The sequence below is a fragment of the Ciconia boyciana genome, chromosome 2 (assembly GCF_034638445.1).
Source record: "Ciconia boyciana chromosome 2, ASM3463844v1, whole genome shotgun sequence".
NCBI classification, from domain to species: Eukaryota; Metazoa; Chordata; class Aves; order Ciconiiformes; family Ciconiidae; genus Ciconia; species Ciconia boyciana.
The window spans coordinates 10,072,767-10,091,092 of record NC_132935.1 but is presented as its reverse complement, the minus strand read 5'-3'; the positions used below and the strand labels follow the sequence as shown (position 1 = coordinate 10,091,092).

Sequence of the window (18,326 nt, the reverse complement as noted above, 5' to 3'; positions counted from 1 at the left end):
CAGACTAATCCATCAGCCTCAGTTCAGCAATCATTAGAAATACAAAATGGTTTGCTTCTTTGGAAACAGGGTGTTGAGAACACTTTGCATCATAGCTGGAATTAGGAGCCACTATCATTTAATTATAGAAAATAGGGCATGAGAGGACCTTGGCAGGTCATTTAACCCATGTTCCAGGTCCTGAATATTATCTAAATCACTCCTAAAAAAATGCCTCTCTAAACTGCTTAGTCATACCTCAGGGTAAAGCCTCCCAAGCAAAATGAGGTTATTTAAGTTATTATTATTAGGTTGTTGTTACAAAGTTTCTCCTACTATCTAATGTAAATATTTCTTATAATAACTTAAACCCATCATCTCTTGATAGCTATAGATGAAACAAAGAACAATTAATTTCTTCCTCTCTGTAGCAACCCCTTCCATATTTGAAGGCTGTCACAGTCTTCCTTCAGCTTCCTTTTCCCTAGAGCAACCCTCTTCCTACAGAAGTAGTGAAAATGAGCAGTATCCATTGCAACTGAAAACAGTATGTTTAAAGATCATCAGTGCTTTGTTGGGAGAAGGTTAGTTTCCAGCTTTTTAAAAGAAGGATAGTGTCAATTGCTCAAAATATTGTCCTGGCATTGGTAGACTGCCTAAGGATAAAGCTGCTTCTAGCTTTCTTTGGCAGTTAAGACTGCTGAGAAATCCATAGTGAGATCACAGTTCACCGACAGGTTTATCAGCTATCTCCTAACACTTATGTAGCAATCTGACCATCTGAAACTGAATGGTTGGTACTGGTGGAGGAGCTCTTTTTACTGGTGGAAAGAAAGGACATGTATTACTGATATTCTTCAAACTCTCCCCTGCGCATACCACAGAGATCTAGTGGGTGGAGACAGAATTGTTCCGCAAAAGAAGCACGGAGTGTGCATGTGCCTGATGTTTGCTATAAGCTTGTGCTCCGGGACTGCCTGATGTCACCAGATGGGGATGGGGAAAGCAAGGATGCTGTTTTGAGCTTTGGAACATATGATGGTGATAAGCCCATAGAACAACTCTCACAAACAAGTGAAGTGTCAGGTCAGGTGATGACATGTGGTAGACTTGGTAGTGCTCAGTTTGTGGTTGGACTCGATGATCTTAAGGGTCATTTCCAACCTAAATGTTTCTATCATTCTATGATACAGCCCACCGAGGTCCCTCTGAATGGCAGTGCAATCATCCAGTGTATCAGCCACTCCTCCCAGTTTTGTATTGTCTACACCTTATAAGACTGCTTAACTCTATTGAGTTTGGTGGGAGTTAGTGGGACTTAAGGAGTCCCACAAGATACTCTTATAACCACTTAAGTGATTTAAGGAGTCCCTTAGCTTGTGGAGTGTTGAAAATCTCACTTGCTACCTTCCTGTACTTTTAAGTCCCTAGATCACATTGAAAAATCGGCTCTAGGCCAGATGTCTATCCTGGGAATAATTGCTATGACCACCTATCTTTCCATGTTTTGTAGACCACAGCGTTCATACAAAGTCTGTGCGAATTTGTGTGTGTGTGTGTCTATGATTTGGATTTTTAATCCTTTCCTTATTTGTAGGATGCTCTAGCATTTTCATTTTTTATCTGAGATACCTTGAATTGTCATTATATGGTAAAGGCCACTAAGCTCTGACTAAGCACCTTGCAAGTTCTCTGCAAAGCTGTAACTGCTGAATCCATAATCACTGTTAGCCAGAAGATGACAGTTTGATTTCCAGATTATAGTTTGTGTTTTTAATGATAGTAATTAGAAAAAATGTCTTTTAATTAATGGTGTGTGTATTTTCCATTTTTAAATTGCACCTATAAACTCTCTTTAGATATACACAAACTTTAGGAACATAGTAAATATTATTTTGACTTGCAAATGTAATTACTGAACCTGAAAGCAAATTACAAAAAAAAGAATAAAGCATGAAATTCCACAGCATTGCCTTTGCTGAGTATTTGTATCTATCTAATACAAATATATGCAAATCTATTAAATGGTTTAAATGTTTAGAAATTTAAATATGGGTTATTATTCAATTTCATTAGATATATTGGTTGCTTTTGGATTTTAAAAAATCAACTATGTCAAGTTTAATTACAGAAGTCTTGTGTTGCAGAAGAAAACCAGAAGTCATCTCAAATACTCTTCCTTCTTGTACATCATCAAAAGAGTTCTTTATTAAGAGTTTAATAAATAACACTTGGATAGATGATTTATAAATTCAGGAGGGAGGTTAGCATGTTCTGGTGCCATGGAAAGCAATCTGGCCAGCAAAAACTTTATTAGCTGCTTGAAGAGGAAAGAACAGCTACCTTAACAATCTTTGTAATAAGTTTCAAGGCCTCAGGCCATAAAAAACTTAAACTTACACCCATCTTTATGCATATGAGTGCTTTTCTTGACTTTAAAATAATTGGCATAATGTTAAGATGCATTCTTTTACACTCCTTCTCCAAAGTCACATTACCTCTGAGAGTCCTCTCTTTAAAGATTTTAAATGTTATTGTGTTGATTGTTGATGGGATTTGGAGTAACTGAATGCTTATGTTAGATATTCTACTATGGAGGAATAGTGAAGAAGAGTGGCTGTCATCAGGTAATGTACATAACTATCCCTTAAGCATAAGCAGACACAAGTACATTTTTACAGGAAAGAAAGTGATAAGTCATTGGAAAAATCATTTCTAAGCGTGAAGAGCTATTAAGGTTATAAGAAGATTATTGGAGGCCCTATCATCCTGTACCATCACATAGAAAATGGGAACACTTCCTGTGCTCTTCTACCATTTCTTGTAGCCTCTCAGGTGGCTAATGAAACATAGCAGACAAAAGCTATTACATTAGCACAAATGAAATACATATAATAAATCCTTCTTCTCTTCCCATTATTGTCAACAAGCTGCTATTACTCTAGGGATTGGGGAGAACATGGAAATTATCATAGCATCAGTCAGAATGGCATTTAGCTACATTCTGGAAATGTCAAAAAAATTTTTACAGTAATGTCCTTGGGCAAGTTTCATATGACTTAAGTTCTACCTAAGTCTCAAATAACAATTTTCTCTGGCTACTCTCAAGGACCTTCAGATCTTGAAGGAATCTACTATAAATCTCTCTGTCCATTTTGGGATATACCGGTCCCTTAATGTTTCAAGTATAGGCTACTATATGTGCTTAGCACCTTGATTAGGCAAACAAGGTATACACCTCCCACTCAGCTTCATTGCAATTCAGAGGAGGGCAGGCAAGCCAGGAGACTGCATCCCTGCAGTGCACTAAACAACATTGAGGAACATCTTTGGAATGCAATCATCTATGCTGCTAAACTGCCAGAATGGTCAGAGGCACTGTTCTGGCCTTGGTCAACCAACGCTCCCTCCGCAATTCCCATGTGTAGTTCAGCAGTCATCATAGACCTGCTTTTCCCACCTCACAGGTTGGATGCAGGCACCCTGTTTGGGAGGAGTTAATATAGCTACAGCCTTTGCGGAGAGGGATGGACTGAATCCTGAAACGTGTCCTAACTTTCCTTAACTTTTTGGGCAGCACAGAGCTCAACCTGAGACCTACAATCTTCAGACAATTTCACTCAGTGCCCAGGAAGGAGGGAATTTCTTCTTGCTCAAGAGCTTACAGAATTTGCACAAATATCAGGACTTGATTGCTGGTTTTCCCTCAGTTCTAAATGAGGCAGTTTGAATCCATGGATCCAAATCCTAGGAAAGAGACCTATTAAGGCAATAAATTAATCAGGGTGGGAATCTTCTCCATCCTTCTCATTGAAACTGGTCCACTGCATGGATGTGAAAGCAAGAAGCATGGGGTCACAAGGAGGCCATCTGAGGAGGTGGCTGGCTCTGTAGCCCAGTGCTGCAAGCACAGCCTTGATAAACTATGTGGCATCTACTTTAAAGTCCCCTCAGCACAGATGGACGAATGTAAAGGGACCTTGGAGTCACTGATGATCGGGCTGAAGTAGAATAGAATAGAATAGAATAGAATAGAATAGAATAGAATAGAATAGAATAATTTCAGTTGGAAGGGATCTACAATGATCATCTAGTCCAACTGCCTGACCACTTCAGGGATGACCAAAGGCTAAAGAATGTTATCAAGGGCATTGTCCAAATGCCTCTTAAACACTGACAGGCATGGGGCATTGACCACCTCTCTAGGAAGCCTGTTCCAGTGTTTGACCACCCTTTCAGTAAAGAAATGCTTCCTAATGTCAAGTCTGAACCTCCCCTGACACAGCTTTGAACCATTCCCACACGTCCTATCACTGGATACCAGGGAGAAGAGCTCAGCGCCTCCCTCTCCACTTCCCCTCCTTAGGAAGCTGTAGAGGGCAAGGAGGTCACCCCTCAGCCTCCTTTTCTCCAAACTAGACAAACCCAGGGTCCTTAGCCGCTCCTCATAGGACATGCCTTCCAGCCCTTAAGAGAATTATGTGGAACGTGGTCTTTTAAAAAAGAATAAAGTTATATGCAAACATTCCCACTACATTCAATGTATTCCCTATTTAATTAAAAATGTGTGTGGCTAACAGAAGTCAATACAGTATTCGTCTTTTAATGCATCATGGAAGGTGATGGGCATGTTTTGCACAAAAATCTCAAAGCAATTGAATGTATTAGTCACATATTACAGCAACTGAGAAAGGCAAATTTTCAAATCAAATGAAGCACAGAAACATAAAGTGATGTGTGGGGGTCAGCACAGGCCAATGATAAATTTAGTGATGAAATAGGAATGATCCTCATTCCCAGTCCCTAGCTGAAATCTATGGTGAATATCACTCCTCCCTCTAAAAGAATATGCATATCTGGCACATTAAATTAGACACATACTGAGCACACGTGGAATTATTTGTATGTCAATTATAACTCTATCTAGTACATTTATGAAGATTATTAATACTAATAAGCATTAGAGGTACTTTCACATGTGACAGAGAATCATAGGATAAAAGAACGTGTATATCTAGATCTTGTACAGTTATTTGAATAACTGCCATGAGATCTAAGTAATTTCTTTACCTAAGATCCTTACTCCAGAGTTATAAAACACCTGGTACACAGTATAATATCATGTAGCTCTTCTGTGCTGATTGATTTTCCTGATTATTATTATTTCTTATTTGCATTGTGATGATACCTCTGGATTGATGAATAGACAGCTCCATCCTGAGTTGCTCCCAGGTAAAAGAAGCAGCAGAGTTTGCACAAAGGAGAAACAATAAAGTGCCTGGAGATCATATCTCTCCAACGAAACAAACTGATTTTCCTAATTAGGATTCTGCCACTGTTGAATGCTTCCTTTGATTTCAGTAACGAGGGATTTCTGCATTTTATTTTTAAGGGACTGTGCTGTTAAAATAAAGCCAAGTGAAGATATAGAAAAATCCAAAACTGTAAAGTAATGGTTAAATCAAAATTGAAAAAGAAAATTGAGGAGGTAAAATAATGAAATCATTAAACTCATTCAAATAGTCTTTCATTTATACTGGGGGCAACTGTTCTCTAGATTAAAACTGAGAGCATCATATAAAATTATAACATCAACATCAGACTGTTCGGGAGAAGTACAATTGGGGTTGGGAAAAAAATTGGCTTGAGTTAGTTTTGCTTTATTTTTTACATTGATACACTTCAGCTGTTTCTCAGACTGCAGCAATGGTTAATTAATGAACTCAAGAGCCTTCCTCTCTCCTCTAGGGCTAACTGCGTGAAACCTTGCAGCGGAAGAAGCTGGCAAATGAAATAGCAGCACTTCTTAAAATCGTTGCTAATAAACAAAAATTGCATGATGAAATATTACTCTGTCAGCCAATGGCTGCCTGGCTTCGCAGTTCACCCTGTGTACATTTCCTGATATTTTTTGTTCTAGATTAGGCAGCACCACACTCGTATCTCTGTCTGCAGACCTGGGTGTTTGGAGAGATAAGAGTGACGGAGCTCACTCCAAGGGATTCCTGGACGAGCTGTATGTCCACGTTTGTGTTCTCTTTCAGAATAAATGTGGATTCAGAGCAATGCCTTCCCTAAAGAGGGTCCTGAGAAGTGATCTTTTTGGTTCACCTAAAAATCCTAATGTCTGTGGGATTCTTTACATTACACTCTGTGGGCTTTAAATAAGGTCCCTAAATCAAGCTGTTGGGAGTCTGTGAGTCAGTCAGGCTCTAGTAAGATCCCTTAGTAAGATTCTTAGTTCCAAGAAAGGCTAAGTACTCGGTACTTTTTGTGCTTGAACCCTTTTGACCAGCCAGGTCTATCTGTGGTTTGAATGCATGAGGCTGGTACCAAAATGCTCAAGATTCACTGCACCACTAACTCACAGATTTGCATTCATCTCCCTCCTTGGGATAGATTGCAACTCTACAGTCCCTTCTGCGCTGGGGGAGGGTACAAGCTGCACTGCACCAAGAACAGAGCAAGTGAAACAGAGTTTGTCTCTGAAGGAAGGGCTAGATGAAAAAAACAACGCTCAGAAGCCACAAAGCAAGGTCCTTGTGCACCTCATTTGCAGACACATGACTACTAGAATTTAAGCCAGAAGCCTATGTTGAATGCCACCATGCTCTTATGGGTCCTTACACAACATACAAAAATAATCTAATGTCTCAGATTGAATATAAAACAGCCAGTGTGATGAATAGGAGGAGAGCTGGCCAGGAGGGAACTATGAAAGACAGACAGTATGTCTTAAACCTCTTTTTCCCCCAGGATTTAGAGATTCACTGTGAAGTTTTTCCCCTATATTTGGGCTTCTCAGCCCCAAGCCTCCTTTCCCTCCACCCCAGAGGGCACTGCCTATATCTTTTTGTTCAAACAGTGAACAGGGCCTATTACTGTCTTTTAAAACAGCTATATATGTTCTGTATAGCAGCTCAATGACTGGAGGTTCACCCCTCGTTCCGTATCTCCTGACTAGCTAGGAAATGCTCTCCCTGTAGGCCGTATTTTCTATTGAGGAGCTGGAAGGGGCAGCAGATAAGGAGGGAGAGAAATTTTCTGGAGAAGCTGCATCACTCTGAAAAAGGATTCAAGATTCACTGGGTCAGAGAGAGGGGACCAGACCGTACAGTCTGCTGGTTGGGACATGTGCTTGAGGGAATGATTTAATAGCATTATATAAAACACTAAAATGTTCAGCAAGGACACCACCAGAGATGAATTCCTTAATCAGTTGGTTACAGACTGAGGATTGTTCTTTTTTTCTTTTTTTGGCCCGCTGGATCTTAATCTTTTATCTTCCCAGAAGAACAGCTGTGCTAGGAATGGGGGAAGGTTGCTTTGGAAACTCTCTGGTGAGGTAAGAGAGGTGGATTTCATTCCGCTCTGGGGAAAAAGGAATTTAAACCTTGGTCTACCACATCCCAGGAACATCTTCATCACCACATTTATTACACAGAGGAAGAGCACAATCCCTTTCTCATCTGGCTTTGACATCAGGCAGGCACTTTGTGCGTAGTTCAATGCCAAAATGTGTTCCCACTAGAACAGTGTTTGGATTCTGGCTAGGTTTAACAGTAACTTTAACGTTGAGTCATTGAGGCACTTCATGGGATGCTCAGAAACATAAGTGCAGTTAAGTGCAAGAAGACTGCACTTAAGGAAATGTGACGTTAACAAGGTGCCTGCAGGGATGGGGTGCTAGGCAGCAGCTGAGTAAGGGTTTTTGGGTTTGGAGTTTCCATCAGCCTAAGCATCACTTTAAAAGCTTAATTCCTTTCTGTTTACTAAAATTCACCTTTTACATGAAACACTAGTTTTTGTTGTGCTTAGCCAGATATTCTGGAAATGAGGAAAATGGAGGAAGGAGTCCTTCCACTCCTCACCTTCTCTGCCCTCTGAAAAGAGAAGAATCCATTAAACAGTTCTAGTTTTGCCCTCTTCTGTTTCCTGTTCAGATCACATAATTGACAGGGTTGAGAAGTGCAGTAAGAGGATGGACTGGAGATGTTTATCCCTTTCAGTCTTCTGTACAGGCTAATAAGGATCATTCCAGCATGATCTGCTGTTAACTGTCAGCTGTAAGTGCGCTGCTCCGGTGTGTGATTATTTTGCATTAGGTGCTGCTATTTTAGAGCATATGCCTTTTTCTAGGCCATGAGAAACAACAAGCAAGCAATAAACAAAACCTTAAAAACAACCCACAAGTGTCCTGACAGCAGAAAAAATGTCACATCAAATCTAGCAAAGTAACTTTCACTGAGAACAAGTATGCTAATTGTTGTAGGCTGAAACTCACTGATAAAAGCAGGTTTCATTCATGTTTCTGCCTGAGTTCCTCCATTTTGGAGGAACTCTCTGAAGGCAATTAATCATCAAATTGTAAATATAACTAATGCATTTGCCCTACTTAGCACAACAATGATACAGCTGCTTCAGAGAAAAGTGTATCCAATTCTAATCTAATTATGCTGTGACCCACTGATACTGGTCAGGCGATATTACAGGATATAAAAGGAAACCAGATCATAATCCAGTCTAAAATCACACGATCAGGTTATAAGTCACCCACAACGGACTATGGCAGAAAAGTGAATAGTAAATAATGCTATGAAAGCAACCATAGGGATAAAGGTGTAGCGTTTTGATTCTGATTCTCAAATGGTAGCCAACTTTGAAATATCCTTATACCTTACAGATTTAACAGATAGTCCACAAGCATTTGGCAGAAATTTTGAAGAGATGAGTGTGTTTTGTACATACCCGTATACTGGTATCTATGATGAGATTTTGGAAAACATGTAGCTGAAATATGCACGTAAGAGCTGTCAGTTGTCATTGTATAATTATACAGATCTATCTCTATAGGACTCCTTGTGACTTCATGAATCCTGCCTTTTCGTCTATTAATAACCCTGAGAAAGGGTTTAACCCTGAGGCAGGCTGTCCCCCTGCAGCCCATGGAGGTCCATGGTGGAGCAGATATCCACCTACAGCCTGTGGAGGACCCCACGCTGGAACATGTGGATGCCTGAAGGACGCTGTGACCCCATGGGAAGCCCACACTGGAGCAGGCTCCTGGCAGGACCTGTGGACCCATGGAGAGAGGAGCCCACACTGGAGCAGGTTTGCTGGCAGGACTTGTGACCCCATGGGGGACCCACGCTGGAGCAGTCTGTTCCTGAAGGACTGCACCCCATGGAAAGGACCCATGCTGGAGCAGTTTGTGAAGAAATGCAGCCTGTGGGAAGGACCCACGTTGGAGAAGTTTCTGGAGGACTGTCTCCCATGGGAGGTACCCCACACTGGAGCAGGGGAAGAGTGTGAGGAGTCCTCCCCCTGAGGAGGAAGGAGCGGCAGAGACGTGTGATGAACTGACCACAACCCCCATTCCCCATCCCCCTGTGCTGCTGGGGAGGAGGAGGTAGAGAAAATTGGGAGTGAAGTTGAGCCCAGGAAGAAGGGAGGGCTGGAGGGAAGGTGTTTTTAAGATTTGGTTTTATTTCTCGTTCTCCTACTCTGATTTGATTGGTAAGAAATTAAACTAATTTCCCCAAGTCAGGTCTGTTTTGCCCGTGATGGTAATTGGTGAATGATCTCTCCCTGTCTTTACCTCGACCCATGAGCCTTTCGTTATATTTTCTCTCCCATATTTTCTGTCCAGTTGAGGAGGTGGAGTGATAGAGTGACTTTGGTGGGCACCTGGCATCCAGCCAGGATCAACCTACCACTCACATGAGCGGAAGAGTGCACAGGCAGAGGATTAAAATCCAGGGTATGTTTGTAGCTTACATAATTCCAAGCCTGTCAAAATTCATATCTATATTATTATCTGCCTATGTTACATAACACTAAGGAGCTCTGAGTTGTTTGTTCTTCCCCATATGCCTGAAACACATAAATAGTCTTAGAAATTTTGGACTGTATATTACATTATCACCAAGGAAAAAGTGAGAATGAATGCAATACAAATTAAACTTTCGTTTTGGGGAATGTCAGAGGCAAACACCACCCCCAGCATGGTATCTGACCAGGCACACAAATCAATGCACTTGACTTGTTTACCAGTAAGGTCTTGCATTTCTCATTTGTTTCCTGACAGAATCTTTAGTCAAGTTAGTACCAGTGTTGCCTTTACCTAAATCATGGTATCAGGCCCTTTTTTCATGGCTCTCCCCTGGCTGAGCAGCAGCACATTGCTCAGCATTTCAGGCTGGGTCAGCTGGGTTGAAGGGTGGTCATATCCCCCCAGAAGCACTGAGCACTTGGCAGGATTGAAACTAGTGAGTTTACGTTTGTTTTGTTGGTTTTTTTTTTTTTTTAAATCTAATTTCAAGGCAGTCTTTCTCCTTCACCTTTACCTAGGATGCTGGTTCAAATTAATTGAGATGCAAGGGAAGAAAAATCAGATGACCTCTTAAGTGTTACTGGAAGAAAAAATGGTGGACAGTGGGCATTATCTGCATTCATGATAACGCATACTTTGTTAACTTCAACAAATAGCTGAATCAGGCAGTAGTACTGCATGCTTGTGTTCAGCATTAGTAATGATTTGAACTGCTTGTGAACATATTTATCAATGAAAACTAAGATTAATTAAGAGATTAAGGGAAAACCGATCACAGCACTTGATTTTCCTCTTGTATAAACTGCTGCAGCTTAATGAGTTTAGACAGACTTATAACTGATTTGTACCCGTGTGACTGAGAAAAGGATCAGAACCATTGTGCCCATGGATACCATTGGGTACAGTAATAAACTGACCCCAAGGTAGACAATTCTTTCTGTTCAGAATTGAATTCAGTATTTTCTCTGCATGAAATCCTGGTCTCATAAAAATCAGTGGGAAACCCATTATCTGTACCACGATCAGAGTTTTACCCTCTGCTTTTTCTTTCGTTGTATACTTTAATTCCTGGTTTTGGTCCAGTATAAGCAGCTGTCTGCATCTTGAGGCACAGCAAGATGGTCACAGGTATTGCTGCATAATCTAACAGTTCATTTAGTCTTGTAAGGCTTCTCTGAAGGGAAGATGCAGTATTCTACCTGGGAAAACAAGCCCTGTGATAAAAGAGTGTTTTGCCTGCAAGATCAAGAAATCTGTGTTGTCCCAAAGATTTCCTGTATAACCTTAATGACACAGTCATTTAAATTCTCCGTGTTCACCTGTGAAGTAGTAGTTGTACACCCTTCATCAGCCGTAAAAGCCCTCATTCTCTAAGACTTGAAAGCACTCTGCAATTCTCTGGAAACAGTAAAAAAATGTTGCCACACTACAAAGTAACTACGTCGGGCTGCGCCTGTCCCTGGGCGCCAGGCCCGCTTCCCCCGAAGCCCCTCGGCCGAGCGGCGGCCCGCGCGGTGCGGACACAGCGCCTGACGCCGGAGGCGCGGAGGGTGCGCAGCGCCGTGCGCGGGGGCGCAGCCGGCGGGGCCGCGGCCGGGCGCGGGAGGCGGCGGGCAGGATCCCGCCGGGGCCGCTGGAGGGAGCCCCCGGGCCGCGCCGGCTTCAGCCCCGCGCCGGCTTCAGCACCGCGCCGGCGGACAGCGCCCGGCGGCCGCGCTCCGCGCCCCGCGCATCTGGCCGCGGCGGGGGCGGGGAGGCAGCGCTGGCCGCGGTGCGTTCGCCGCGGCTGTGCGGGAGGGAGCGGGTCCCCGTCCCCCTCCGAGCTCCCCCGTGCATCGGGGTGGGGAGGAAACCCCGGGGCGGGGAAGGATCCGGCCTCTCCCATAGCGGGTTGGAGGCAAAGGGCCGAAGCGGCGCATAATTAGGCGACGTTGAGTGGGCTCTGGGAAGGCGGGAGCCGGTGTAAATCAACACCGACGTGTGGCAAGCTGTGCGGATCCTGTTAAGGAGATTTATATATGTAGTTCATGAAGGCAATCATCTGGCTGGTAATCTCTCATTGTGCACCGCTCAAAGGCAGTTCATTCACACAACCGGCAAGGTACCGGGGTGCAAAACAGAGATATTAGTATCTCGCCTGAGAAATGTCGTTAGGAATGTCTGCGGGAAATGCGCGTGTGTGTGTGGACTGGCTAAAGAGCCGTGATACCTGTGCATAATGAGATAGCAGCGCATTACTCATAGCTCCAGGATAGGACATGGAAGTAAATTAAGAAATCAGCATAACTCACACAGCTTTTGACCCAGCACTAATAGCACCAGCAGCGCACGGGAGTGGGACACGGCACGCAGCTGCAGGTCATTCATCAGCACGTTACCAAGAGTGGGGAAGAACTCTGCGCAGTCTAATTGTCTCACATGCATAGGGCTCAGCCAGGCACAACACACCGGGGCAGCTTTTCCCGAAACAGGGTGAACCTGGCCTCTGGGAAGTGAGGTCAGGCAGCCCACAGCTAAGAAGTGCATCAAGGAAGGGGATGGACAGGGGTGGGCAGGGGTTTCAGGAGAGCCAGGGTCTGAGAAAGGTCGATGTGTCCCATGGACCATCATCATCAAAACTTCCAAGTGCAAGATCAGCCACTTCCCAGCTGCACATCCCAGCATTCATGTAAACAACATGCCACCAGCACCACATTCCTCTGCACCCTCCCTTCTTTGGAGATTATCTGCCAGTACCTCCACCCCCTTCTCCCCGACTCCCCGGAGCTAGCCAAATGGAGATGATAATCTGCTGTGCAATATTGGTAGCACAGAGTGACAGTCTGAGAAGGGGGGGGCGGGGGGGGAAGGGAGCAGCAAGAATTTCCAGGATTAAGTTGCCCTAGAAAGGCAATGTTTTCTTGCCTTTCAGGGATGTCGGGAGTTTGGCGCATTCTCACTTTCATGTGGAAGAAGCCAGGTGAGTGTGAAGTCAGGTTAGTTCTGGTTTTAACTCCTCAGACCCATATCTTGCCAGGTGCCTCTCAGCAGTTTCCCGCCACTTCCCCATGTAACCTGTACTCTGACCTAGACATCACTTGTAAGGATGCAGCACAACGTTTGCCCCAGGACCACCAGCAGAAAAGGCTTCTTGGTGCCCTTCAAAGACAGTCTAGGATCTCACACCAAACCTCCAAGTGGAGCTTTCCCCTGATTTCACTGGGGCACTGCTTTGCTCTCCTGGCAAAACAGTGGCATGCTTTACTCCTGTTTTCCCATAGCCCAGATCAAGCTGCGCTGCACATATGAAAGTACCAGTCCTCCCAGCAGATCTAGAGTTAAAACGCATGAGCAAGTAAAATGAGAGATGAGCAGTGGGAGAGTTTGGCCAAGACAGAGTCATCTCATGCCATGGACCACTGCTGGAAGTAAGGAAGGGGAATGATAAATGACTCGTCCTCCCCACTTGCCCCAAGAGCTCCTCTCCCAAAGCTATTTCAAGGGCCAGCGTAGTGAATGTACAAGGAGATGGGACAGAGCAGTTAGGGAGTGTCCGCATCCCCAGCTTGAGGTGAAACCTTGAGATAGACAGTGGGGGAGCGAGGAGAGGGAGAGGAGAAGGTTGCATTTTGCCTGTGGTCTCCCCTCCAGGTAATGACCCTCTGAGCACCTGACGAAAAGGGAGAGGATCTCTTGGGACACCCCACATCTCCTCTCACCCAGAGTGATAGGGAAAGAGGAAAGTTCCCACCCTTTCCTCACCACGGTACCTGGTTGAGGGAAGTCACGGCCAATCTGGGGATAACCAGCTGCATGACGAGCTGCAGGACAGAGGTGACCAGCCCAGCCAGGATGGCCCAGGTGAGTGGCAGCGGGAGCATGCTGTAGGTTGCAAAAAGCGTGAAGAGCACATAGCCAATGCCGTCCCCAAGGAGGCCACAGCCCAGGCCAGCCGCCAGGATCTGCGTGGCCATGGCCACCCAAGTGACCACACCGCTGTACTGCAGGTAGGTGTACGAGGTCGTGTCCTTCCTGACCACCACTAAGGCACAGATCACCACCTCGATGCCGGTGAAGAAGCCCAAGAGGATGCCCTTAATGGGGTCCATGGGAGCAGAGGCCAGGGTCAAGTGGAGGAACAGCAGGGTCAGCTTGGTCAGCACGTCCAGGATGTTCATGACCACCTCGGATTTGCGCCGCTGGCCCAAGAAGTAGCGCTGGTAAAGGCGCTCCAAGTCCCGAGACTTGAAGGAGTTGCGGAGGGTGGGGAAGATCACCCCGCGATAGGTATAGCCCCAGTTGAGGAAGAAGTCGGAGTTGCTGGGGGCACAGTCCAGGGGCAGAAAGCCCAGGTCCCCGCTGCTGCTCGTGCGCTCCGGGAAGACTTTGGTGCCTCCGTTGTTGTGGCGCTCGCCGCCCAAACTCCGGCCGGCCGACTGTCGCCGGAGGTGGTGGTGGTGGTGGTGCGGCGGGTGGGGGTGGTGGTTGGGGCAGCAGGTCTCCTCGGAGCTGAAGCCCTTGCCCCCACCGCTGCTGCTGCCGCCGCTGCTGCTGCTGTGCTCCTGGATGAAGCGCTGCTCGGTGATGTGGCGCACGGCCGTCTGCCACAGCAGGCGCTGGGGTCTGCCGCTGCCGGGGGGGGTCCTGTTGATGGTGTAAAGTTCATCGCTGTCGCTCAGGCACCGCACCTCCGAGAGCTCCATGGCGGTGACTGGCGGGGGGCAGAGCACCGGCGGGGGTGGGGGGGGGGTTCGTCTTTCGGGAGGGGAGCAGGGGGAGGGATGGAGCCGCGGGAGAGGAGGGAGGGGATGGAGAAGGGCGGGTGGCGGCAGCGGGGTGGCGGTGGGGGGATCACATTTATAGGCAGGCCCCTGGGTCCGGCGGTTTGGCTGGTTTGCCGCTGGGGTCCGCGGGGCGGCTGCGCCGGCTCAGCGCAGGCGGCCCTCGCCCCGCGCCCGCGCCCGCTCCCGCGGCGCCCCGCGGAGCCGCATCCCGCGGAGCCTGGCTGCGGCGCAGACCCGGCGCCCCGGCGGGCTGGGTGCGCGCCCTCCTCGGGGCGGTGAGCAGGGAGGGAGCCGAGCCGCGGGTCCAGAGAGGAGGAGGGAGGAGCGGAGCATCTACGGGCGCAGCCCCGCTGCCCGGCGGGCGATCCTTGGCCCCATCCGGAGGCTGGAGGCGCGGAGGGGTGGGGGGGAGCCGCCTTGCAGAGAGCCGTTCACAGCGGGCAGCTCCTCTCTCCGGGGATCCCGGGGCTCCGCTCCGAGGTGTGGTCCCCGGGAGCTGCTGTAATCCCCGCGGCTGCGGTCAGCGCGGGCGGGAGGGGAGAGGCGGCCGGGTCGCGGGCATCCTCGGTCACGGCGCCGGAGCCGCCGGCCGGGGGCTGCCCGCCCGCATCCCCCCGGCGGCGGGGCATGCCCCGCCGGGCGCGCAGCCCTGGCTCACGGGGCGCCTCTGCCCGGGGGGGGCTCGGGGCTGCCATCCATCGCAGAGGCTCGGCTCGCTCGGTAAGGAGAAAAAAGGAGGGAAAGAAAGAAAGGAGAGAAAAAAAAAAAAATCCCACCAAAACCCAAGCCTAAAAAAAGCGAAAGAGCGGGGAACGAAAATCCCGCCCTAAACTCCGAGCTGTGGGAAGATCGCTGGGAGCATCCCAACTTCTCCGCGGGCCAGGGTAGGGAGGGCTCCGGCTCTGGGGCTTCCCCCGGCAGCAGGGAGGAGGGGAAGGAGGAAGGGGCGAGGGGCAGGCGCGCAGGGAGCGCGGCGGCTGCAGGGCTGCGGGGAGCCGGCGGCGGGTGCTGCCCCGGGAGCCGCGGGGACCCGCACGGCGGAGCCGCCAGCCGCCGCCGCCGCCGCCGCCGCCGGAGTGGTGCTGCGGGCGGGCGGCCCGGGAGGAGGCAGAGCTCGGCGCGGTCAGCTGATGCCCACGACGTCGGCGGGGCTGCCCGCACCCCCCCTGCCCGGTTAAAGCAGCCGCAGCCGCGGCGCCGGGAGGGGGACAGCGGGCGGCGGCTCGGGAAGGGGGTGGCGGGGGGGCTGGGGCAGGTTCCCTGGTCCCAGGGGGCTCCTCCACGTGTCACTTCTGTTTCCCCAAGCTGCACTTCTATAGGCGCTCCGGACTGTCCCGCAGTGCCTAGCAGATTCGTCCATCCGTTATGCTAAGTGAGAGCTGATGCTGAAGTCGGGCATCCCTCTGCCTTAGGCACAAGGGAGAGCCGCCTCAGGCCTTGCTTGGGAGTCAGCCCTCTTGCCCAGGATGGGGGAGCCTTGGGAACCACTCCGCCTCTGCCTGGGCGAGCTCAGACCCTCTGAGAAAGGTGCTGTCGCTGCCAGGACTGTGGCTCTAACCACCCTGTGTTAAGTGAGTGTGTTTGTATGTTTGATGGCTTCTATCCTGTCAGCATTGCGTGGCTATCCGTGTAAATGGATACATGGCGTAGCATACATAGCATACATTTACAAAGCATATCCATGACTGGATAAAGAACAGAAATTGTCCCGTGCACAGAGACTGGAGTTAGAGCTGCTTCTCACTCCCTCATGTTGGCAGATGAAATTGTCCCTGCTCCTCTGCCTGTGGGCTCTGTCTGTGCCAGCAAACCTGGATGCTTTGTGCACGGCGGCACAGCCTGGAGAAGTGGGGTTGGAGGTATCCATCTTTACCTCTCCCATCCCTCCTTTGTCCAGAATAAACCTTGTTAAAGTGGCTGAACTCTGTCCTGGGGGAAAGGCAGTTTTGGAGCTGAAACCCTGCCGCGAGAAGCAGCTGAAACAGAAATAGTCTACACATTAGACTATTGCAAATTAAGGGAGAGGTGTTTTCTTTGTGTTTCAAAAGACAAGAGTGCTGAATTCTGCTCAATTCTTTGAGATAAATGTGCAGCTGCCTTCTGTCAGCAGTGAAGATGTGTGTGGACAGAAGCACTGCCTGGAAGGGAGCTGTGCTACCCTGCTCAGAGCTCTGGCTTCTGTTGGGAGTCCAGGTGCTTGAACATGGCATGTGATGCTTGACTTTCAGTGGGCCTGAGCCTCCATGAACACCCCTCCCACTGTCATTATTTAATTCCCCTTTTACTATTATTGTAAGGAAGGCATGGAGATTTAGGAAGGATTTCACTGATTGTTTCTGTATTTGCACTACAATGGATTTGGGGACTCCAGCCAAGTCTGTGTCCCATGTGTGAGGCAGGTTTTGTACAGATATAAGCAGAGGAAATTCTTGTGCTCGTGGGCCCAGATAAGGAACGACTGGTGCTTTTATGAATCGGAATGGGTCTTTCCTGTGGTTCAGCATGATCCTGCTAACCTGGAAGGGTTAATACTAGTTTCACTAGACACACATCCTTACTCCTAGATAAATCCCATGGAAATGGCAGCACTACTTGAAGATGAAAATGTTACTATAAGTGGGGAAGTCTTATATAAGTCTTATATATTTCTTTTATGAAATAAATTATAATTATTGGTGGTATTACCCCAGAGCACAGAAAGAAAGCATCTTGCTCATTCAGATTGCTGAACACAAATCATGCTAAATCAAAGGAAGAGGAGACAAATATGCAATGCAGCTTAAGGAGACACCCATTCAAAGGAGATAAGATAAAGCCAAAATAGGGAACTCTCAGTTCTCTAATGTTGCTGTAGTCACTGAGTCACAGTGCTGGAAGGCTCCTTGGGCCCCATGGCAGAGTGAGCTCTACCCCCACCATTGCTCCTGCGATGGAGGCTCTGTACCTCCTCAGGCAGTCTATTTCTATGCTTCTCTACCCTTATCATTTTCATGTCTAACCTGAATTTTCCTTGCAGCATTCACTCAGCACATCACTTCTTGTCCTGTCTACCATGGACAGGGAGAACAGATTATCCTGGGAGTAGTCTATACATATTCAATGAATGTCTCTTCCATCCGTTCCCTCTTCCCCTTCTCATTTCTTAAGCTAAACAACCTAATTTCTGTCATTTTTTTTTCCCATGGGTCACATTTTCTAGGTCTCTGAATGTACTTTTTGGTTTGTTCTGGGTTCTGTACACTTGTTTCATGATTTTTTTTTTTCCCCTCTGTGAGTTGCCCACAACTCAGCTCAGTTCTACAGTGGAAAGATTTCTTATGTCTAAAAACTATGTCTTATGATCTGCACTCCTATTTATACATCCTGTGAGATGTCTGCCTTCCTCCCATCACAGGCTTATCCACAACTGATGACCTACTGAAACTTCTTTGCTGTCCTCAAGGCCTGGGCAGGTGTTACTTGCTCCATATGTGCACAACAGCCTCCATGAAGTATCTTGTATTTTCCCTCATTAAAATGCATTGTAGTTTTTACATCCTGTATGCCCAATTTGCTTAGAACATGTTGAATACTAAACCTGCCCTCCTCCATGCCAGCAGTCCTCCCCACTTCTGTGCCATCTGTGTGTTTGGTGAGCCTACTCTCTCTTCAGTGGTGATGGCAAAGTAGTGGAGTGCACTTAGGTAAAGGTCAGTGTTCTGCACATTTCTTGCATGTATTTCTGAATCTTAACTTCAGAAGTACTGGACACC

At 47.4% G+C, this 18,326-nt stretch overlaps 1 protein-coding gene across 2 annotated transcripts in view; it reads right to left on the bottom strand.

Moving 5' to 3' along the window:
- The window catches only part of ADCY8 (adenylate cyclase 8), a 131,800-nt gene extending 116,166 nt beyond the window's left edge, over positions 1-15,634 (bottom strand). For both annotated transcript variants that reach the window (XM_072851882.1, XM_072851883.1), the window contains exon 1: positions 13,561-15,634. In XM_072851882.1, the coding sequence (XP_072707983.1) occupies positions 13,561-14,493 (933 nt within the window). In that variant the 5' untranslated portion in view covers positions 14,494-15,634. The remainder of the gene's footprint in view (positions 1-13,560) is intronic.
- Between the last annotated feature and the right edge of the window lie 2,692 nt (positions 15,635-18,326).